Raw genomic sequence first — 25,248 nt, forward strand, 5'->3', positions numbered from 1 at the left:
GAAAGAGGTATCTTTCCCATCCCAGCAAAGTGGTGTGGTCTGGTGAGTTCTGGGGCTGTTACAAGTGTCTCCCTCCATGCTGTTGTGATTTCTACCAGTGAGTAGCCATTGTAGGAAGGGCTTTATTCAGAGACCCAGAGAGCCCAGAACTGTGGGTGGGAGTAAGGAGCAAAAGTGTGAGCTTGCATTTGTCTGGGAGGAATGCTGAGGGATGGACTGCAGCCTTTTCTTCCAAGATAGCTTAGGATAATGGAGGAGGAGGGAGGTAGAACTTAGATTTATTGAGAGGCAGTATGGTGTATAAATGGTCCATCAGCAAGCAATTATTAATCTCCTACTATGTAGCAGACTGTTTTATAGAGATAAGCAGTTCCTGACTCGCTTATATGAAAATGAATTAAAAAGACTTTATTAAAAGTACTCATTTTATGCAAAGTACTCTGCTAGGGTTAAGAATAGACAAGCAAGATGGTCCCTGCTCTCAAGGCGTTCCCATTCTAATTGGGATGTGCATACATCACTTATGGAAGGTGTTTGGGTTTCAGCTGCAAGTCAAATGGGAAGGTCCCACAGTCCTTAGGAGGCCGAGGCAAATGTTGACCCATTTGGCAATGTCAAGGACTTCTGGCTCAGCATCTAGTGCTTGTATTTTTGCTTTGTGTCATGGTCTTTGTCTGTATATGGTGAAACAGAAGAAGGCAGCACAGTTCCTGGTCCTGAGAGAAATTTTACCATCTAAGAGAATCAACCCCGACACAGATTACATACTGACAAACAGACCTTGACTCTGAAGTGAACAAGTAAATAATGTATTAATGTTGTGTGTGTGGCCTAAGTGGGAGGGATGAGAATTGTGCATTGAGATGGATTGGACCCACTAGGAGTTGGAAAAGGCTTCAAGGTGGAGATGGCCTTTCCAGACCTGCTTTATTAAAAGAAAGATTGAGAACAGATTGTCAACAACCAACTGAAGTGATGAAAGAGTATATTAATATAGGAATGATAGCCTTAGCCCTATTTGATTACCTTTTAACCTTGCAGTCAGTCAGTCGACAAGAATTTTTAAGTACCTGTTCTGTGCTAGGTGTAGGGGATGAAACTTCCCCCTCCTCTTCCTCCTCCTCTTCTTCTTCCTCCTTTTCCTCCTTTTCTTCTTCCTTCTCTTCCTCTTTCCTCTTTTCCTCTTTTTTTCTTCTTCAGTTCTTTTATTAACTTTGTTATACAAAATTTTAGATAGTGACATGTATGTGTGAGTCAAACACAGCCCAGATGAATATTACTTCACCCATTCTTCTCTGGTTGTTGCTTCTGGTTCTGCTTCTTCCTCATTCTCCAAAGCTCTCTTCTTGCTTTATAAATTCCTTACCTCTTTTTCCTCCTTCTGTCCTTTCCTTCTTATCCCCAGAGCTGTGGTTTTTAACTTATTATGTTAAAAGATTTATTCAATTTAATTCAACATTAGGCAATGCCTACTTTGTACTAAGTGTGAAGATCTAAAAACAGAAATGGAATAGTCCTTGTTCTCAAACAACTTAACATTTTACTGAAGGATAAAGAGTAAATCCATCCTGTGTGACTTTTGTCCATGTCCTAGAATAAATGATGAGGAGACTGGGAAGAAACACATGGGAAAACATGGTTGAGGAATAAGGAATATTATTAGAAACTAGCAATTTGTAGAGTATCTAGAAACTTACATGCCTCTATATCATGAACATTTTTTAAAAAAAGAAAAGATTCAATAAGTGCTGAATAGTACCAAGTAATATTAAAATATATGTATTTTAATAGACAAAAAAAGGATTGTTACTTGCTATTAGTTATCCCCAAATCAGGAATTTGTATGTAATTAGACTATTGACTTTTCAGAGCTAATAACAGTATTAGTAAAAAATTATAATACTACTTAGAAAAATATATAATGCATAATTAAAAGAATTTAACTCTAAATTGTTTAAACAAATAATTGAAAGAATTTAACTCTAAATTGTTTAATCAAATAATCGAAAATCAGAAATGGAAAATGGACAACAAACGATATTAAAACTGGCTATAATATTTTTATCTTCAAGTTTAATCATTGTAAATTAATTACCAGCACAAGAAGATTGAAATACCTCAGAAAGTGCCTTAGTTGGCAAATATCTGACTTCTTTGTCAAATGGAGATAGATGGCTGCTGAAGACAATTCTTGGGTTAGAATATAAACTAGTTTGCAAAATCTTATGAAGAAAGATGATGGATGATTATGAGAAATATCATCTCATAAAAAAGAGAGAAGCAGTGGTGGGTGAAACCAATTTAAAGAAACTTGGCAGACTATCCAACAAAGTCATTTTGAGGGCAGTTATGAATGAAAAAGGAGAACTGCAAACAAAAGAAAGATAAAAAATATTAGCAAAAGTCCTAGCAAGCTTTTCTTCATCAAGGACATCACATTTGACTCCAATATCACAATGCCAGATGGGGTATGGAGGGAGTAAGAAATGCTTTAATGAGAACAAATATAAAAAAAGAAAGCAGATTGGACCAAGTATTCACAGAGGAAATCTGTGCTGGAAGTGACAAATTTCAAGGACATTGAGGGTCCAGTAAATAAGTTATTTGAAGAAGGGGAAAATATCAAAGGAATGAAAAAGAACTGGGCTTTATTAATATCAATAAAAAGAAACTCAGAGAACATTGATAACTACTGAGTATAGCTATATGTGCTTACTCTTCCACCAATACAAAATCTTTATGAGTTATCTGTACATGAGTTGAAGGAATCTTCAATAAAGGTATTAATAGGAAATTAGGAAGTTTCACAAGCAACATTCAAAATTAATTACATTTTACTGTTTTCACAATTAACTGAAAAATGTAGAGAAAATAAGATCTCATTATGTTTATTATTTGTTGTCTCTTTTCCCAGAAAAAAAAGGTTATTGACTTGTTAGAACTAAATGCTACCTTACATGTTTTTTTAATTACATATTCTTTTTCTATACATCCAAATAAATGAAAATTTCTTGAATTATGTAACATAAACAATTCTGTCCAGTAATCCTCTCATTACAAACATCAAATGAGAGGTATGCTTGCCAAAGATGACTCACCACTATAATGAAGGTGATGCAGTGGAGGGTTCAGATTGAAAAGAAATTCTCTGGATGGTGAGGTCCTCCAAGTGTTATACATTTTACTTTGTTTATTACACTGAGACTTAGAACAATACAGAGCCTACTGGAAGATTTCTATAATTACTCTAAAGAACCTGGTATGACATTTGCACAAGAAGGACTTAAATGAGGAAAATCAGGTTTTATCTCCCCTTTCCTCATATTCCAGTACAAAACTGTATAGTTTAAACATGAAGTAAGGAGGGCCTGCCCCAGGGTATTAGCACTGTCAGCAGGCAAGAGACAAACATACATGGGAGATGTTGCAAAGGTAGAATTGACAGGACTTGATCAATAATTGGATATTGACCAAGGTGGGATGTGGGGGGGCTGTGGGATAAGAGAAAGTAATGTGTTAAGACTGATCTGTAGGTTGCAAGCCTGCATGACTAGGAATATGGTGATTCCCTTGACATTAATAGAGAAATGAGGAAGATGGGAGGATGTGTATGGGGGGGAAAGATAAAAAGTTTAGTTTGGACATGTTTATCTTAAGATACCTAGTTTGAGATGTTCAGTAGGCAATTGGAGGTGGATCAGGAAAGAGATTAAGATAGGGACAAATCTGAGAATCATTTACATGGAGATGATAATTGAATTGTTGGGAGCTGATGAAAGCACTAAGGGAGATAATATAGTGGGAGAAAATAAGAGGGTCCAGGACAGAGCCTTATGAGACTCTCATGGTTAATGGGCATGGCTTTGGATGATAATTCAGCAAAAGAGACTGAAAAGGAGTATTCAAACAGGTGGGAGAACCATGAATGGAAACCTAAAGAAAAAGAAATGAGAAAGATGAAGAAGGTAATTGACTGTGTCAAAAACAAAAGAGAGAATGAGAAGGATAAGGATGGAGGGAAAAAACATTAGTTTGGGCTGTTAAAGAGACTGTTATTAACTTTGGAGAGAACTGTGAAGATGGAGGTCAGAAGCCAGATTGCATTGAGAAGAAAGGTAGTAAAGGCAGGGATGTGAACAATGTTCTCAAAGAGGTTGGCCACAAAAAGCAGGAGAAACAGATGATGATAGTGGTGATGGTTGGATCAGGTAAAGATTTTTTTGAGATTGAGGGAAGCATGAGCAGGTTTGTACGCAATAGGGAATCAGCCAGTAGATCAAGATTGAAGATAGTTAAGTTTCCTTATTTTTCAAATGAGGAAATTGAGACTCAAAAAACTTTAATGACCTGACTATTATAATATTAGTAGCAGTTTCAACTGAAGTTCTTCACTTCCCTTCTCAGATTAATTATTGCTTAGAGTTTTGTATAGACATTCTTAATTTCAGAGCTAGGTTTGTGTAGTGGAAGGTAATCTGAGCTAAAAGGGAGAAGCTCTGGGTTCTAGATTTACCTCTTATTAGCTTTGGCAAGTGACAAACAGTCCAGTTGTCTGTTCTTTCATCTATAAAAAGTGGAGCTAACAATATCTTCCCTGCCCATTTCACTTCATTATTGGGAGACATTTTGACATCCATGTGACATGTTCATTCATTCTTTATTATATTGTTGCTTATTATGTTTGTATATTGTAAACTGAATTTGATGGATTTTTTTTTTCATCTTGAAAAACCCAATATTCTTAGCCTTTTAATTACAGAATGGAGTTGACCTACTGTCTTTTTTTTTTTTTCAGGCCCTTTCTGGACCTCATTATTATACATGGGGTGATCATGGAGGCATTCTTATGGCTATTGCTCAGGGGATGGAAACCAATCAGCTGAAGTAAGTTAATTTTTTTCTGTTTTTTCTTTTGTCATTGAATCACTTTCTAGAAATCTAACTCAATGAATATCAATAGAGAAGAGACTCCCAATTCAAGGCTCTAGTCTGACATTATATACTGACTGTGTGAATTGTCATGGGTCATTTAAGCTTATTTTTCTTCCCTTCTCTTATCTGTGAAATGGGAATGGTTCTACTTCATTTCCTTCAGTGTTGTTTTGAGGATTAAATAAGCTAATGAATGTGATTTTCTTTTCTTTTTTGATGGTGAGGGACATGGAAGTACTTCTGATGGTATTGGACATCAGTAGGCTGCTCCCAGTGTGGAAACTCTCTCCACATTTGTAGATCAACAACTTATCTGACTTTTATAGTTTTAGAGACTGTGTTTTGAACTGAGAATAAGTGACTTGCCTTTAGTCACACAGATAGCATATGTCAGAGAAAACCCAGGTTTTCCTGATTCCATGGGCAGCTCTTTATTCTCTCTTACCGATGTGACATTCTTTTGAAAATGAAAAAATGTACGTTAACAATTAATGTTAATAATTTTCACTATTGAATATGGATAACTTGTCTCTTTTTGCTCATGCATGCATGACATGGACTTAACACTGTGTAATGTTTGAATGAATTAAAAAAAAGTATTGTTGTCCAGGTGTTGAAATACAGACAGACATTTCTTCTCATGGAATTTTTGATCTAAAAGGAATCATTTACCCTAATCCCCTTTATATCACTGATGATCCCAAAAAGGGTATGTGATGATTTCAATACACTTCAAAAATTTCATTTTCATTCAACAAACATTTATAAACCACCCATGATTTGCACATCAAATGTACAGATTTACCTGCAATTTATTTATGACAACTCTTTATACAATTAAGTATGGCACTATCCTGATTTTTAGATTTGTTAGAAAATGACTGCTTTGCAGCCAACTTTCAATTTTCTGCATGAGGTTTATAATAAGAGAGATGATGGTGATAATGATAGTAAGAATAGTCTCTGTTCCTAGAGACTTAAGGTTTGCAGAATACTTTGCACAAATGAAACCAAGACTTTGGAACTTAAATGACCACTTCCTGGTCATAAAGGTAGAGTTTAAGGTTGGATTTGAACATTGATCTAAAGATTTGTACATATTATGCCATCTTGCCTCTGAATTTTCTTATCTCAATGTTGTGAATTCAAGGTTATTTGCTATTCTGGCAGGAAATGTAATTCTGGGCTACTTTTACAAGACAATTATCTAAGGGGGTTGTGTGTGTGTGCACTTGTGCTCTGTGTTGCAGGATTGTAGAATCATTTCAAAATTTCCTGGAGAAACCATTATTAGAGAGATAATTAGTTTTCAAAAACAAATAAGACCTCAAACAATAACCCAAACTATAATGTCTCCCAGATGCAAATGTAAATGACTTTTGGATTATCTGCTGTTTGGGATTATTCAGATCAAATCTTCTTTCTTATTATTGCAAATTACTGATGATTAAACTACAAAAAGGAAGGTTTAGGGAACATATGTTTGTATCTGTATATCGTGGTTTCTATATATACACATATTAATATATGTATGTGCATATTTTCTGCATATAAATATATGTAGGTATATATGTATAATATATACTTATATAAATGCATGTATACACACACATATACACTTATAAATAGAAGCTGTATTCAAGTATTTGAAGGGCTGTCATATGGGAAAATGGATTAGAACTGCTCTGTTTGGCCTCAGAAGAAAGAATGAGGAGCTACGAGTGGAAAGTAGAGATGCCTTGATGGTCGAAAAGAAAAACATCACAACAATGAAAACTATTCAGAACTGCAATGGGCTGCCTCTGGAAGTAGAATGTTCCCCTTCTGTGGAGGCCTTTAAACAAAGGCTCAGTGATTACTTTTTAGGAATGTTTTTGTGGGGAGGGGAGTCCTTTTTCAGGTCTGTGTTAGACTAGAAGACTTCTGAGGTTTCTTGCAATTCTGATTCTGTGTCTTCAAATCAGGTACTTTTTCTTCAGTAATCTAGAACTACACTGAAGTCCCTGAAGATGTCCTAGCTTCTGTCTCCAAAGCTGAAACAGGCCCTGATAGCTGTGTCTTTTGGACTAACTTCAGGCTTCAGTCAAAAGTGGAATCCTTTCTAGTCTCCCTAAGTTTTGAGACAAGGAGAGGATTCCCCAAGCATAGTGTCTTGTGTACAGTAAGGGAGTTTCTCTGTCCTGAGTTCATTTTTTGACTCTTGCTCACTTACCCAGTGGTCTGCTTTCATGTGTTGGGACCGTTACAGGAGAGGCTGGGGATATACCCCTATGAAAATCCTTCCCTTCTCTTTGAAGAATTGAATACTTTTGGCAAGTCAGAAGTATTATTATTAAGTTTATCTTTATGCTGAAGGCAGACTCTATAAGAAAAATTGTTCTCATCTTATGATCAGGCTGGAAAATCAAAACTTGACCTGTGAATCATCAGTTGTGATCATTTCTTTTTATATTCTGAGTGCCAAAGCATTCTTCCTGCCTCCTGTCCCTAGGAACAGTGCCTGTGGACAGAGCACAGGATGCTAACATCTCTTCCAGTCAGCTGTTTGAAATGAAAGAGGAAATGAATCATCAATATAGGATTCTTTTTTTTTTTTTTTTTTTGCTCAGACATAAAAAGTACCAGTTATTCCATTACCTGTTCTCAATACCAATGAACAGAAAAGATTATAAATTGAGACATTGGGATAACTGATTGAATTCAAAAAGCAAATTAGAATAACTTCAGCTTTTTCTTGTTTAGCTGTATGTATTATATATGGTAGGAATTCAGAATACCTCAAATGTTCATTTTAATCAGTAGATCTATCTTTATTTTCTGTTGTCATTGACCAGAGATGCTACTATTGGTATCCCAAAGACCCCAGATATCTTGCTGTTATCAAATAATGGAAGCTATGGAGGTATACTACTATAAGACAGAAAATCAAACCTGATAACCCAGTCTACTTCTTTCCCGTCATGAAGTAGGATGGAAACTAAGTGCTGTGTTTATAAAAACAGAAGAGATCCTAGCCTCTGGCCTGGAGAGTTGGCTAATTCAGCGACAAAACTTTAGAAAAACATGCTTCCAAAAGTTTAGGGAACAGATATTCTTCCATCAGAGAGGGTTGGATGGAAAATGGCTCACAAAGGAGAAGATAATCTTAAAAAAAATAAATTCTGCTAATGCAGTTTTTCTAACTATCCCCAATGAAGAAAGGAACAACTGGGAGCTTTTCAAGCAGACTAGGTAGATGTGTATTTCTCAGTTATACAAAGGGATTTCTTGTTCAGGTATTGTTTAGACTAAACAGTCTCTGAAATTCCATCTTTTGAGCTTTGGTGATATCTTTGGAGTATATTCTGTTATTCCTTGGAAAGTCAAGTCAGGAAATAGAGTAGCAAGCTACTTGATGAGCTGCTGAAGGTTTTGGAGAAAAAAAAAACACACCAAAAAACTTGAGTGATGATAAATTTGTGTCACAAAGTCAGCAAACTTTGGTGACCCCTTCTAAACCCTTTCCTATTCTTTCAATTCTAATTATGTCAAAAGTTAGGGAATTCTTGTAGAATTAGATGAAGCTTACCTGTCTGAGGCTTCAGTCTCCTTTCATCCTGATTTGCTTTACCTTTCCTGGGATCTCAAAATTAGAAGGGATTGTAGAAGTCATTTAGTTAATTTTAAAAGCATTCTCTTTGATAGAAACATATGATAGGAATTGAATAATTCTCATCTTTTTGGCTGGCGTCTCTCAGCATTATGCATTTTGTCTCAAGCTATAGATTTTCCCTTTTCTTCATTGTCTTCCTGCTCTGAAAATTGTTTTAAATTACTCTTGTTGTACCATACTTGAAAGTACTCTTGCAAACCTCACTTTATTTTGGGTCCATTCATGTTTGGTGGAGTGCCTATCCTTCTGTTTTGTGTGTACCTACCCTTACGTGGTAAACTTGTTAGGGGAATTCCTGCATCATGATTGTGTAGTTTTCTTTGTCTGTAAATAGAAATATTCCTTTACAAGCTATACTTGTTCACGAAGTCCCTCTATCATGTCATAAACAGATGTCACAGACAAACAGCAACCTCTAAGGTTTCAGAGGTGCTCAACTTTGGTTAGGTTATGAATCTCTTTGATAATTTGATTAAGCCTTTGAGCCCCATCTCAGAAAAAATGTTGTTAGATTTATAGGATTAGAAAAGAAATCAATTACATTGAAATACAATTATGAAAGTGTTAAATAAACAAGTTCACAAACCCTAGGTAAGAACCCCTGCTTTTTATGTAAAACCTTGTGGCTGAACAGCTACTGTTTGACTGCTCTAATTGTCAGGAATGTTTTTCTTATTAAAAAACCTAAAACTACTTCTCTACAACTTCTACCTACTGATCTTAACAAAGTAAGTTCTACTTCTATCTAACAGCCTTTCAGATATTTGAAGATGACTGTCATGTTTGTTCCCTCTATCCTTCTCATTAACCCAGGCTTTTTTCAACCAAAGTTCTCTTGTCAGAGTTTTCAAACTCATCATTTTGGCTACCTTTTTCTGAAATTTCTCCAGTTTGTAAGTATCTGTTCCCAAAATATAGAGCCCAGAGTTTTAAGTACAGCATTTCAGATATGTTCTGACAAGGAAAGAATATAATGGGACTATCATCTCCTTCATCATAAGGTGCTGTGCTTTTCTTAATGCACCCTTAAATTATATTAGCTTGGTTGGCTAACATGTTTTTCTTCTAATATTGAACTTAGCAATCAATTAAAATCCTAGTTCCCTTTCACATGAATGGTTGCATAGCCATGTCTCGACACTGTTGCATGTTTGAGAAGTTGATTTTTCTTGAACCCGTGCATAAGATTTGAACCTCAATAAGAGTAAATTTAATACCTATTATTCTGCCCTATTTAGGTCTTTTTATGTCTAACTAGTGTCCCTTTTCCCTTCTTCATTGGGAATAATTAGAAAAATTTTACTATCAGAATTTCATTCTTAAGGTTATCAACTCTTTTGTCAACCATTTTCTAATCTTCTCTATTATAAGGCTATCTATTCTTCAAACTGTTGGAATCATGTTTTGCTAAAGGAATTGTCACTGAACTACCTGATTCTCAGTGTCAGAGACTAGAACTTCTATTTTTATATCTATTTATGTATATAAATATATAAAATATATTTTAATATCTGTTTTTATATTTATATGTAATATATATTTTTAAAATATATTTTTATATGCACTTATTATGATGGCTTACATGTAATAGGTGCTTCTTAGAGATGTGCCAGATTGATTGATATAGAGTAGAGGGAACATTGACTATGAATTAGAAGAGCTGGAGTCAAATGATGTCTGGTTATTACCACTTGTAGGATATTGGACAAATCATTTAAACTTGGGCCTCAGTTGCTTCATCAGTAAAATGAGAAGGGTGGGCTTGGTAAGTTCCTTTCAGCCTTATACCTTTGATTTCTAAATTTAGGATTTATATTTGATGGGGTTTGTTTTCTCAGGTATTCTGTCTAAACCTCATCGGCTTCTCAGTCTAAGGCTGGGCCATGTTCCCATGAGGTTCTCTTAGCTTCCATTTCATTAATCTGTTCCCATTATTAGTCTGAATTGATAACAGCTATAGTTTTCATTTATGTTAAGGTTATGAATGCCCCTTCTTATGCCATCTGTATTTGTTGTAGCAACCCCATCCCCCCTTTTTAAAAAGAAATTCTGGGAAATAGTTTACTTTTAAATGAGCAGTTTTGTTTGCGGCAACAGGCCCGTGCTTGACCGTATTGCTTGTTAGTCTCATTAATGCATTATTGGTTGGGCCCTTCTGGAATCTCCTCGGAAATGAAATGATTCATCTCTTGAGGTTAGATAGAATTGGAGAACTTATAAATAGAAAAACTTATAAATAGAAATAATTAGGCAATGTGCAAAAAGCTGGATTTCCAGCATTATCATATAGCAGACAGGCGCTGCTCATCATTTCTACTGAGCACTACATCATTAGATTTGTAAATACGTGAATGGATATTAAGCTTTTACAAAAATCAGTGTCAAAGTAGGGGATTGAAAAGGCCACCTCATCCCATTGTCTATTTTCATCCCAGAAGATGAACATTTCTCCTATTGTTAAGACCTTGTAGGAAGGCATTTCTTTAGTTTCTTTCTACCATTGCCTAATGATGCTCACTATTATAAGATTCTCTAGGTTAAAACTAAATCCTTCCCATTATGAAGTGCTATATGTGAACAAAAATCAGTACAATAGAAAGTACTGTTTTGTGAGAATTTGAAATGATTGCAACAAATATATATAATTTAAAAAATCACACGCAAATATATGTTACAAATATAAATATAATTTTTAATCTATAATTTATAAATATATGAAATATATTTCTTATGATCTTATGCCAGACCTAGTGTTATTATTCTCAGTCATTCAATAAGCATTTATTAAATACTTTTATGTGCCAAAATTTTTATGAAAACCAAATCATTCCTGTACTTAAGGTACTTAATTTTTTTTGTGGGGGGAGACAATATGTGCATATATAAATATATTAAAAAATTTAATACAAAGGGGTTTCCACAAGGGAGACATAAGTGATTACTTCCATGAACTGTTATGTAACCATGCTTCTCATTGTCCTATCCTTGTGAGCATGATTTTCTTGAACCTAATAAAATTTAAACTTTAATAAACATTAATGTAATACTGTAATGTAATTATGTAATGTTATTCCAATATGCATACAATTTTTTGGATACTGCATGTGATTATCCAATATATGAGCCTTCTCCCTATTTCTCCTTCACTGGGATCATGTATAAAACTATATCATGAGAATTTCATTTTACATACTGCCTCATCCCTGTGGGTCCCTTTCCTCGGAGTCAGGAAAAGCCTCATATGCCAGGTAGTGTTTGAGGCTAGCTTTGAAGGAAATTAGCAATACCAGGAGGTGGAGATGAGCAGTGGAATGCAATCTAGGCATGAGTGTAGTGGGCTTAGAGAGGACAGGACACAGCCTGTGCAAAGATATGGAATTTTGTGTATGCATTCAAGTCTTGGCCACTTGGCCAGACCAGGAAGAATGTGAAGGGAACTAATGCATAATAAGCCAGCAAAAGCAGGTTGGAACTAGGCTGTTAAAGCTTTAATGTCAAACAAAAGAATTTGTTTTGGGTGCTCACATTCTAGTGGTGGATGAAGATCTGTACAGCAGTCAATAGGATACAAAGTAAAATGTTAGAAGGATAAAAGATAAATTTTGCAAATTTGCTGTAAGAAATCTGAGAAAGAAAAGATCATTTTCACCTGGAATATATCAGAGAAAATTTTATTCTGAAGAACTAAATCTATTATCTCAAATACATATGAAAAATGAAGACAGGATGCATTTTGTATGTAATTTGAGATAAAAAAAATGATTTTAGGATGGTTCCTAATCCTAGTTCCCTCATAAGCTCAGTGGGGAACTAACCTTCCAGGTAATTTTTCACAAGGACAAAATTTAATATTGTTATAATAAATAAACAAAACATTGTCTGTCTTTCTGGGCTTGCTTCCCTGCCCTGGGGCTGCTTAGTACAGGGAATTTTAACCTTATGAATTTCCTTGTTTTTGTTTGGGTAGGTACAGTACCAACGAAGGGGAGACTTGGAAAACATTCAGCTTCTCAGAGAAGCCTGTGTTTGTGTATGGGCTTCTCACTGAACCTGGAGAAAAGAGCACCATATTCACTATTTTTGGGTCATATAAAGAAAATGGGCACAGCTGGCTGATCCTGCAGGTTAATACAACAGATGTGCTAGGTGAGTGAATCTTCCAGGGAGTCCTTATCTCCAGACACTATCTTGGGAATTATTACTGTATGGTTTAGTCAGTAGTGATTGAGTACCTACTGTATACATAAACCTAAACCAGGCTTCTAGAGAGATTCAGAAGGAAACTATCCTTATCCTCTAGTTGCTTATGGTCTGATTGGAGAAGGTGATCATAGGTGTAACAAAACAAAATATCAGAAATCCATAAAGAAAACAGTGTAGGTTAAGGCTCCAGAGAGAGCATCAGGGGAATTCGAGGAGTGAGTTAAGTGTTCTTCTATATTAGTCTTACAGTTTCTGTCTTTTACCTTTTTCTTAGGGTAAGTAATGTTCTTTCCAAATGGTGAAAGTAGGTCTAGTGGTTCTGTGAAGCCCCTGTGCTATTGAGATCCCATCCTACACTGTTGGATGAATCAGTCTTTTAAGATTTGCCAATTGCCTTATATAGATTTTCTCATTTGATCCCCATGATGACCCTGAGGGAAGAGCTGTCATTATCTCCATTTTATAGGTGAGAAAACTGAGGCTCTGAACAGTTACATAAATTACCTAAGGCCACAGAACTGGTATCAGAGGCAGGGTACACTCCTGAGTCTTTCTGATTCTAAATCCAGTCAGTATGCTTCTCTGCCAGAACCTGTCTGCTTCCTCATCTGTAGACACTAATCATTGTTGGTATCCACATGACTCTCTGAGATTTACAAAGTACTTTCTTTACAATGTTGTAAGCAGTCACATCCCTGTTTTATAGTTAAGGTGCCTGGGAAGCCAGGTGGCTTGTCATGGTCACACAGCTAGTGTCTAGTCACACACCAGAGTCAGGGTTCAGCCCCAGGGATCCTGATAGGTCCAGGGCTTGGACTCCTAGGATGCTTTATCGACATAAAAGATGGTTATCGGGAGAATTGGAATTCACTTTTTTTGTGTGTATATGGACTTTGGCTGTTGGATGAAGTCTGTGGTTCCCCCAGAATACTGTGAAATGCATAAAAGAAAATAGATAAGATTACAGAAGAAATCGATTCCACTGAAATATAATTGTCAAAATATTTTAAAAAATTTTTACATTTCTCCTGAAATCTCTTCACAGATCCCTTAAGGGGAAGGTACATAGATCCAAATTTAAGGACACATATAATAAGGAAATTTCTTAGATACTTATGGAATTCTTAGATTCAGAATGTCCCCTTGGACTTAGATTGGTTGGTAGATTTGTAGCCATTATACAGTGGCTAAATGAATTGTTTGATTCATCAAACATTTAAGTGCCTACTATGTACAAGGAAGATACCAAGAATGCAAAGAAAGACTACTATCCCTGACTTTAAGTTATTAAGATTTCATGGTGTGTGTAAGAGAGAGAGAGAATAGGAGATTTACATTATGTACACAAAAAGGTATTAGTTCAGGGAAAATTGAAGAAAGAGAGTACTAATAACTGGAGGGCTCAGGGAAGGCAATGAGTCTTGAAGGAAGAAGAATATTTTGAGCAGTTGTATACAGATAAATGTTTAACAGCCAGCTCCAGGATGGGGTGGGGAGAAGGGTAGAAATGTGTATATATAATACACCTTTATGTTTATCTGCATTATTTAAATTTTTCTTAAATCAAGTCAATTGACAAAGTGATAAATGAAGCCCTATTTATAGTATTCACCAAGTCTTGAGTGTAAACACTCACACTGAAAATTTAACAGTTGGCTTTTTCTAAATTCTAAGAGGCAAATATAAAGAAAGACTGCATTTCAGACAAGAAGAGTGATCTGTGTGAATGCATGGAAGCAGGAAATAAAAATAGAAGCAGGAAAAATTAAGGGGAATAGTAATATTGAATATGTGACAGCCATATATATTGTGGAGGGCCTTGAATGCCATAAGAAGGAATTTGGGTAATGGGTTTTTGAGTGGAGAAGAAAGATCAGATGCAAAAAGATATTATATAAGTAGAATTGGCAATACTTGGCAACTTACTGGAAATGGGGATGGGGAATGAGGAGGAGAAGTCAAAGATAACCAAGTTTTTGAGCCTAGTTAACTGGAAGGTGAGTTACGATTTGGGGCTAAGATGATGAATGAGTTAGGAAATTGGAGCATCTCATACTGGTGACTTTCTGCTACAAATTTTTTTTGCTCCCTCCTCAGGGGTTCCTTGCACTGACAATGACTATAAGCTGTGGTCACCATCTGATGAACGAGGGAATGAATGTTTGCTGGGGCACAAGACTGTCTTCAAACGGAGGACTCCACATGCAACATGCTTCAATGGAGAAGATTTTGATAGGCCTGTGGTGGTGTCTAACTGTTCTTGTACAAGGGAAGACTATGAATGGTAAGTACCAGGAGTTCCTTAGTTTGGGACCCAAGGAGAACCTCTTCCCACAGCAAATCTGTAAGAACAACGGGCTGTGGAATGGACTGCCCTTGTGGTGAGCTAAACAGGGAAGAGAATGCTCTGTTTTGTTTTGTTTTGTTTTGTTTTGTTTTTACTAGAAACTCTCTTGGTAGGATGATAAAGAACTTCAGTCTCAGTCAGGAGACCTTAAATTTAAATCTTAAACTCTGATGCTTTCCAACTCTGTGACCATTTACAGGGGAGGAAACCAAAATTCAAGAGAGATGAAATTGTTTACCCATTTAGGGTGTGTTTGAACTGATATTCTAGGCCAGGTGTCCTGGACCCAAGACCAGTACCCTTCTCATTGCATTAATTTGCCTTCCTGTGAGTCTGGATGCTCAACAAACTGGAAATTTGCTTCTGAACAATAAATACATTTCAGCTTTTGAGTTCATCTTTAGATTGACAGACTCTTGAGAGGTGTTCAGATATTCCAAAGGTATGAATAAATTGAAAAGTATTGCTAACTATTGAAAAAATAGCTATAATACCAAATCTTTACATCATAAATAATTTACATATAAATAAATAACCTGTGCAGAGCTACCCAAGATTTAAATTATTTTGATGGGCCCATATTCACATAAAACAATTGCTCCTGAATGCTCACTAATGTATTTATTCTTTCTCTAGTCACCCAGAAAACACAGTTAATTCAAAACAAAATAATTTATTGAAAGAGCTTAGTAAGAAAAATCAGAATAGACCATTCCCTCCATAAACTTGAGCTACATATACAAACGTAAAGGATATCAGTGGGGTCAGTTAGTATATATAGGAATCATGCACAAGGGCACATGTAGAATAAATATATAATAATAACTAATGTTTAAATTAAAATTTAATAATTATTAATGTTAATAATTAACAGTAATGTAATAAAAATCAATAAATGAACATTTATTAAATAGCACGTGCTATGTGCCAGGCACTATGCTAAATACTTTACAAATATTATCTCATTTTGATCCTTACAACAGCCTTGGCTGGTAGGTGCTATTATTATCATCCCTGTTTTACAGTTGAGTAAACTGAGATAGCGATTAAATGACTTGCCTAAAATCACTTAGCTGGCAAGTATCTGAGATCAGATTTGAACTCAGATCTTATGACTGCAGGCCTCTGCCCACCACAATGCACAGCTGCCAACTCTTACTGATAAGGCTGCTGGCCCACTGATAATTCCTGATGGTGACATTGTACTGTGCTCATTAGGCCTGCTCTTTAATAAAAATGTCTCCACTGAGCATGGCGTCATCTTTCCCCCCGTTCTCAAGGTACCTCAGAGTGGCTGGTCTTGTGCCGAGCGTGGTAGCGTCTGTGAACATTGTTACTCTCTACTGTCAGCTTCTGGGCTTTATCTCTCCAGGACCAGCCTCTTCCTGGCCATCATGGTTCTGGTCTGCCATCCAGGAGAGTGGCTGGATAGTGGCTAGATAGGAAGTAGAAACGTCTTTAGTCATGACCACCATACCCATCTGATTAATTTCTAAGCCTAGAGATCTGAGTTCCCTCTTTTAAAAAAACTTTTTCATTTGATATATTCCCAATATTATCTCTGGCTTAGTGTGCAAGCAGAATGGAATCAGAACCAGAGTTAAGTCCAGGTGGACACATCTTTGTCTTCCACCTAAATCTAGTCCATATTCCTGCCTTTTTAGGCATATCTTATAGCAGCAAGTCTCCATTGCTTTAGTTCTGTCTTTTGGAAAGCAGAGAAATCTAGTTTTCTTCTTGAATATGTAACATTCACACACAGGGAAATTCTATTGAGGTACATAGATTTAATAAGAATAAATGAAAATTTTTTGTTAGTGTGCATTTATGGGGAAATCCCATTTGACTCAGAATTTAAGGACTAAAAGGGACTTTAAAGATTAATCTTATTCCCAACATCCACTTCCATTCACAGATGAAAAAAATGAGTTTGAAGGTGCTGTGCTATCATAGAGAGATCCATGTTTGAGGATCCCCCAGCCCGTCCCAGAATATCAGATCTAAAAATGGCCTCAGCAGCCATTTAATCCATTAATGGGCCACAGCGGGCAGTGCTGGGGACCAGAGGCCTATGAGGCCTGCAGAAGTCCATTCATTCTCATTCATAAATGTATATTGAGTACGTGCAGACCTGGGGACCTAAGGCCTATGGAGATTCCTTTATTCAGAAAGGGCACTTTTTTAGTACATGCCATGTGTTCACTCAAGTGATATTAGCACTGCAAATATATGTATCTACATTAACAGGTATATAAAGTCGAGTAATGGGTTTCCTAATCCCTCTCACCTCTCCTTTTCCCTCCTCCCAACCTTAACCCTTTGTCTTTTTTTTTTTTTTTTTTCAGTGATTTTGGCTTCAAGATGAGTGAAGATCTGTCGTTAGAAGTTTGTGTTCCCGATCCTGAATTTGCCAATAAACCCTTCTCCCCTCCTGTACCTTGTCCGGTGGGCTCTACATACAGGAAGACCAGAGGGTACGTGTGTGCTATGAGTTCTTGTAGCCTCATGTCGGGAGGAGCCTGGGGTTCTATTGTCATAGATGGACCATTCTTGGGAGTCCCCCAACCTGTCCCAGAACAGTAGAGTGGGAAGCAATCTCACTTCGTTCCTTCCACGGCTGAAGAATCAGCATTGCAACAAACTGTCTCCTTGTCATCTGAAGCCTTTATTTGAAGACTTCTAACAAGGGGGGGCTTGCTAGGCTCACTCATTCTACTTTTGGGGGATTTTAATTGTTAGGAAGTCTATTCTCTAGATAGAAAGTCTACAGTTCTTTGTTTTAAACTTCTGTCCAAAGTCTTGATCCTCTTCAGTCCTTTAGATAAAAGATAACTTGTTGCTACAGAGGCAAGAGCTTTGGACCTGGAAAGATAAGTTCAAGTCAAACCAAGTCAGTGCCCTGGTGTGATCACATCACTTCTGCCTGCCTCTGTTTCTTTATCTGTAAAATGGGAATGGTGATAACACTTGTCTCCCAAGGGCTATGGTGATGACAAAAAGAGTTAACGTTTTAAAAATTCATCACAAACCTTGAGGCCCTGTGCTAACTGTTACAGTACTCTTCTCCCCCACTTCTCAGCGAGCCATTCCCGGCTTCTTCACTGTTGCCCTCTGCTGGGCGCTCTCTGAAATAGGAACTCTTTAAAGAATGGTGCCGGGTTCCAGATGATAGCCCGAGGCCTGCTTGGCTGAAAGGGCCCCAGAACCGTTGTGACCTTCCTGGTTTGGCGGTTATCACACTTGTAAATCAGCTCCTTAATCTTTTTCACCCAAACTTCTGCTCAGACTTGCCATCCCTACCTGGTTCTGTGGAAGTCAGGGCTTGAAATCCAGCTCCCGGGATCTTCCGGCTCTGTGCCGTCTGAAAACTTAGTGAGCCCGCTGTTTGTGCCCTTACCCAGGTTCTGGGGCCAAGCCCCGGTCCCTGGGACACTCACGGGGTACTTGTTTCCCAGTGAATGTGAAAGCTTTAGGGAGCCCACTCTTAGTAGTTCCTGATCTGTCCCATGTGCTGTCAGCCCCACGGCACTGCTTTTCCTACCAGGATCTCATGGGAAGCTTTCTTATTAAAATCTAGGTAAACTAGATAGGGAGTGTTCTAGCTTAATAAATGCTGTCCAAGAAGGAAATCAACTTAATCCGACCTGACCTGTTCTTGAAGAACTCAGGCTGGCTTCTGAGGGTCAGCGCTTTCTTTCTCAGGGGCTGGCTGACCAACTCATGAATCCCGCGGCCTAGAATTTTGCTGGGAATCAGTCAGCTTCCCGTTTTATAGCTTGGAGCCTCTGTTCTTTTTTGCCTTTTTTTCTCGCATTGGAACATTTGCCCTCCCACACTCTAGCAGTGCCTCCGCTCTTCTCTCCCGTGCTTCAGATATCCCACTGACTCAGTAATCACATCTGCCAGTTCTTTTCAGTGCCCAAGGATATAGCTCATCATGGCTGTACTATGATATTATTATCTCCTCCTTCCTCCCTCCTCCCCTGCCAAGTTTTTATCTTTTTCCTTGGATAGTCCCAGTTTTTTAATTGATTCTCATTTGACATAGACTTGTGACTGTTATTTTTCTTGCCTTCTGCTAGACACTGTCTAAAATACTAGTGTCCTTCTTGAACCATGGTGCCAGGATCTGAATACAGTGCTTCAGATGTGGTCTGGCCAGGGCCCAGTAGGGCGAGAGTATTGTGAGGAAGGCCAGGGCATAACATGGCGCAGTATGGGTCACTCGGCAACTTGAACTCCTTGCGGGTGGATGGGTGTTCTCTTTTTCTCTCCCAATTTCTCTTGGGTGGCTTCTCCTTGTGAGTCATTTCTATCATTTCCAGGGCTCAGGACATTCTTAGCAGAGAAGACCAAAGCTAAATAGTATCTCAATAGCCTGATCTTTCTCTGTTGTCAGCTGACATCCCATTTGCCCCCAAAGTCCTTTTGTCCCTTTTCTGACCCTCTTCTTTTCCCCAGCCTAACTTAAAAAAAGGTCTTCTTTGGTGGTCTTTACCCTTCCTCTCCAGCTCTGCCTATTCTGAGTGCTAGTATTTCTGATATTATTTTCAGAACTGTGCTGTGCTTTTGTATTCAACCCCTATTATATCCCCTTGCTTCCATTTTCTATCCATATTTTTTGAAAAATCTGATGCAAGTTCAAATTCAGCTGCAGACACAGGTTACAGAACCTCAGGCAGGTCATTTGATCTCTTAGTTTCCTTATTTGTAAAATGAACATAATAGCACCTACCTCATGGATTATTGTAGGGATCAGGTGAGATCATTGTAAAGCTCTTGCCAGAATGCCTTATAAATTATCATTATTAGGTATGAAAGTGCTTAGCACAGTCCCTGGCACATAGTAGTCACTTAATAAATGCTTATTCTCCACTATTCCCTCTATCATTTCTACCTTAGCACCCAGATTGTTTGTGTTAGGAAGAATGAAATGCAGAATAAAATTCCCTCCTTGCTGGTTCCTTTAATTTTTGAGGACTGAAATCATCATTAAGGAAATTGACTCCTTTCAAATTTGGTCCCAAGTTTTTATTACCCTTTCTTAGTCTTCAGGACATACATCTTTAAAGCAAAAGCCTTAAGACTAGTGTCCTCTCCACTTTATGAATTGACCTCCAGTGAGCAGAATTGATATTATCTTTAATCTTTAATTATGTTCCTATCACTAATAATCACTTCCAGTTTTAGAGTGCTTTTATTTTTGAAATATCTTCTTATCTTTTATGTTATTTGTTCTCACAGTGACCCTGTAGGTTGTGGGATATAAACAATTCTTCCACCAGAACAGGCAGAAACTCTTTCTCCTAGCAGAATGAAGCCCCCAGTCCAAGAGGGCATAGATAGCCATGGAGCCTGAAAAACTCCATTTCTGAATTCTTTCTCTGCCTGGGTCTTTTTCTCTTTGCTCTTCTTTGGAAGAAGCCAAATAAGCCATCTTTGCATTACCCCCTTCCTCTGCTCAGGGATAATAAAAGTGGGCCCTTTACAGTCATTTGGTAATGCCTTCCTTAGAAATGTAAAGTTAAAGAGATAATGGCTATGGGGAGCTCTGTGCAATGTATGTCTCTTTGTCTATATCAGGGGATCTTTAACCTTTCTTCTGCCGTGGGCCTCTTTGGCAGTCCAGTGAGGTCTATAGACTGCTCAGAATCAGTGTTCTTTAAATAATCAAAGGAAATGCTAACTTTTAGATATTTGGTGAAAATAAATTTTTAAGTTTTCTTTTTTCATCCAAGTTTCTGTAAACTTCTAAAATCTTTCTAAAGACCCCTTGGAGGTAGTTCTATCGCTCATGTATCTTAATGAGTCACACCCTCCATTATGAAATAGAACTTTAGGTTTTGCTAAGCACTTTATAAAGATTATCTCATTTTAGCTGCACACCCTGGGTGATAGGGTCTTATCCTGGCTTTCAAAGCTTTCAGAAGCTTGACTCTCAGCCAGGGATGTGCTAGTGAATTTTTAACAATTGGATCCCCGATAGGAAAAATGTACTCATGAAAAGCTTTTATATTTAATCTCCATTTTTAACATTTTCTTTATGTTCCTATTAAATCTAGTCAGTCAACAACATAATAAATCAAGCCCTGATATGGAGCATTTGCTGATTTATGAGATACAAAAGCTCACGATGAAAATTTAATAATTGGCTTTTGCGAGTTGGCTACAGCATAACCCTCATCTTAGCTCATATTCTTACTGCTTCTCTTCTAGGACAACTAGATGATACAATGCAGAGAGTGCCAGTTTTGAAGTCAGGAAGACTAATTTTCCTGAGTTCAAATCCAGCTTCTGAGACTAACTAGCTATCATTTAACCATTTGCCTCAGTTTCTTCATCTGTAAAATGAACTAGAGAAGAAAGTGGCAAACTGCTCCAGTAGCTTTGCAAAAACCAAACCAAACAAACAAACAAAAAAACAATCACCACCACAAAAAACCAAATGAGGTCAGATCACAAAGAGTCAGACACAAATGAACAATAACTGCAAATCTATTCTAAGACAACTGTACTATTTACCAAACTCTGTTTTTGTCTTTCCATAAGGTTCACTTGGAACACATATGCACTAAGAACACCCCTAGAAGTGGGAAAATCAGGACTTTGCAGCACTTAGATATGAGTTGTCACCTTGACTCATAGACCAGTCACAGAATTTAGAGTTCAAAGGGACGTTTAGGACTGACTTTCTTATTTTACTTCTAGAGAGATTAGAGTTTCTCTCTCTCTTTGCATAGACCCTCTCAGAACCCTGGTATGGCCTCCTCCCCACTTCCATCACCATTCAAATCCCTTCTTTCCTTCCAGGCCTACTTCACAGGCCACCTCCTCCACAGAGCCTTTTTTGATTTCCCTCTAGCTAGAAATAATCAAGCATCTTCAGATTTGTCACAATACTTTGATTAGTCTTTGTCTTAGCACTTCCTCATTTTCTAGTTTGTGCTTTTCCCCATTGGTGAACATGTCATATTCTTACTATTAGATAAATCATAATCTATCTAGCTTCTTCAGGGGAAGGTCTCTGTCTTCTGTATTTTGACCATGCTGTATGTTGTGTTAGACTTAGCAAGCATTTAAGAACTATTTGAATTATGTCAGATTAAATTTCTGAATCTCCCTAGAAGGATGCGGCAGGACTGTTTTTTGTGGTTTCAGGAAGTAAAATTCTTAGGACCAATTCTTAGGACAAAAATTTGAATATTATATAAGACAGATAAATGAAAGCTGCCCAAGAGTGGAAAAGTTTCTCCAACATAGAAACTCCTTTTTAGCTGGACTAATTAAAATGGAGGCTAAATGACAACCTGTCAGGGATATTATAGGAGGGACTTGTGCAAAACCTGAGAGGTTTGATTGGAATGCACCAAAAGTTTCTTTGAACTCTAAATTCTGTAATTCTCTATGTTCAGGGGAGCTAGGGTGGTGACTCTGAGTCTTAGTCTTGAAAAGCCCTGATTTTTAAATATTTTTAGGGATGCTCTTATTGTATGTGTGTTCAGAATAGAAGTGCTCTGAGTTACCCTGAATCCGGGTCTCTGAAACTGTAGGTACCATCTTGTTATTAGGTGATGAGAATGGCGAGGGGTTTCAAGCATATGTCCTAGGAAGAACAGCATGAGATGGTTAGCCTGGAGAAGAGAGAACACACTGGGGGATCATGATAGCTATCTTTTGGTCTCATTCTGATTGCTCCTCCTCCCCTTCCACCCCCCCCCCCACACACACACACACACCCAGGGAGGAACTGGAAGTGATGGGAGGAAGCTGTGGGTCGTAGGCAGACTTACACTGCTTATGAAAAAAAGTTTCAGAACTTTTACTCCCTGGTGACATGGGCTGCTCTGGGAGCCAGTGCATCTCCTCTTAGGAAGCCCAGCTGGAGATGGCTTACACCCAGTGACTTCAGAGATCTCTGACTGAACAATCTTCATAGCATTTGGTCCTAGGGGTAATTCCCCATTTGGAACCATCAGGCAGTGGGCTAAAACACAGTCTCCAGGATGTGATGAGTGCATTAGCACCCTGGGTACTTTAGAATCAGCTGGAGTCAGGATCAGCAAAAGTCCTCAATCTTTATTCTTTGTGAACGTGAACGGAATGGCGACACAAAGTGAGAGGAATCGAGACACGAATCTGCCAGGAGAGACTCAGCCCATTATCCAGGAGAACTGTCCAGGCCTTTCTGCCTGTGGTCCTGAGTCAGAACGTAGAAATGGTGAAAACGAATTGCATGGAGTCTCTTTGGAAGAAAGATATTGGGGATCTCATACCTTTAAGAGTGATTGTTTTGATGATATTATTTACTGACTTGCCTTTTTTCTTCGTTTCCCTCTTGTTTGTAATGCAACCAGATACCGAAAGATTTCTGGAGACACTTGTAGTGGCGGAGATGTTGAGGCCCGCTTGGAGGGAGAATTAGTTCCCTGTCCCCTGGCTGGTAAGAGAGCTTTCATTTCACATTGCCTTCCCACTCGGGCACCATTTCTTCCTTGTCTTGGCAGGTCTGGAGACTTAGCCAACAGTAGAACATGGCACTGAAATGGCTCTGACGCACCCAGGAATGTAGGAAGCCACAGAGTAATGTGGCTAGGTGGCTTGCCAGAGAGAGTGCTGGGTCTGGCGTCAGGGGAACCTGAGTTCGGATACATCCTGAGGACTGACTATCTGTACCACAATCCTATGAGATAGAAGCGATTACTATCATCCCCATTTTACAGATGAACAAACTAAGGCTAGCTGAGGTATTGTGACTTCTCCAGGGTCTCCCAGCTAGTAAATGTCTGAAAGAGGATTCAAACTCAGGTTTTCCTGACTCCAGCATTCTGTCTGCTGTGTCACCCAGCTGCCCAAGTGTTTGTGTTCCCCAAACCGTGTGTGCTTAGCACAGTGCTTGGCACATAGTACGTGCTTGATAAATGTTTGCTGACTGACTGCAAGATGCAGGGAAGGGAGAAGCTGGTGGAAGGCAGCTACCTTCCAACTCTCAGATTGTGGTGTGGGTTCCTTAGGCCTGAGGCCACTTGGCAGAGGTGTTGGATCGGCAAGCCAGATGGCAAAGATGAGGAACATTCCTTCGGTTTTAGATCTGTCCCATGCATGCTAATTGCAGAAAACTCCGTGGAAAGGCAGCCTGTTACAAAGCGGAGGATGCCCTGAAGCATGCTCCAAGTTGATTTCGAGATACTGCTTATTGAGGCCTGTGCAGCATAGATGTGAAGTTATGACAACTTTAAAAACAGAATTCATCTTGTCCCGGCTTCTCAGCCTCATTCATTTGTTGACTTTTCTTTGATTTCTCAAGGCACTATTTTCCCTTCTCCACTCTCCTCTGGATGAAAGAGAATGCTTAATGCTGCTTTCCATTAGGGAATGATGCTTTCTCATGGAACAGTGACAGGGGCCAAATAAATCACAAAGGCAGCCTGACCCTGCAGAGGATAGTGATGGCATCCCATCAGCCTGCTGGTTGCCAACATGCGTGGATGTTGTTCATGTGAAGCTCACTGGTACTTTAATTTCATCTTCCATCATTAGCAGCATAATTAACATTGCAGTCACACTGGAGACTTTTAAAGAATACATTTTCAGCAGACTCCAAAAAATGAGCAGATGATACATGTTCTCCTTACCCTCTTCCCCCCTTGCCTCATCCATAAGAGCTATTATTAATGACAGCTTTGGTTAGTAGGGTTTAATATTTTTCTTAAGGAGCTGGAATATATATTTTAGCAGAAACTATATCTGAAAGTAATTCATTTGGAAAAAAGAAGCTCAGTCCATTTATAACAAGGGCCAGGAACCCTTCTTTCTATTCAGCAGGATCCAACAGTTCTTATTTTTTTTATATGTCATGGATAACTTTGTCATTCTAGTGATGCCTTGTAGGACCCCTTCTTAGAATAACATTTTCAATGTACAAAATAAAATACATAAGATTATTAAGGAAACCAGTTCCATTAAAATAGTTATGTTTATTTAACCTTAGGCTAAGAACCTTTGCATAGAAGACAGGAAGAGAAATAGAACTGTTAGTTTCCCTTGTGACCAAGACCATCTTTTAAATGTAAAAGACACCCTAGTCTAGCAGACAAAGTTGTAACATTAAAGAGAA

At 38.0% G+C, this 25,248-nt stretch overlaps 1 protein-coding gene across 2 annotated transcripts in view; it reads left to right on the plus strand.

Moving 5' to 3' along the window:
- The window catches only part of SORL1 (sortilin related receptor 1), a 197,156-nt gene that overhangs the window by 80,464 nt on the left and 91,444 nt on the right, over positions 1-25,248 (plus strand). For both annotated transcript variants that reach the window (XM_031960174.1, XM_023499392.2), the window contains exons 12-16: positions 4,796-4,884; positions 12,552-12,730; positions 14,885-15,071; positions 17,480-17,608; positions 23,489-23,574. In XM_031960174.1, coding sequence (XP_031816034.1) covers positions 4,796-4,884; positions 12,552-12,730; positions 14,885-15,071; positions 17,480-17,608; positions 23,489-23,574 — 670 coding nt within the window. The remainder of the gene's footprint in view (positions 1-4,795; positions 4,885-12,551; positions 12,731-14,884; positions 15,072-17,479; positions 17,609-23,488; positions 23,575-25,248) is intronic.

Source organism: Sarcophilus harrisii, chromosome 3, assembly GCF_902635505.1.
Source record: "Sarcophilus harrisii chromosome 3, mSarHar1.11, whole genome shotgun sequence".
NCBI lineage: Eukaryota > Metazoa > Chordata > Mammalia > Dasyuromorphia > Dasyuridae > Sarcophilus > Sarcophilus harrisii.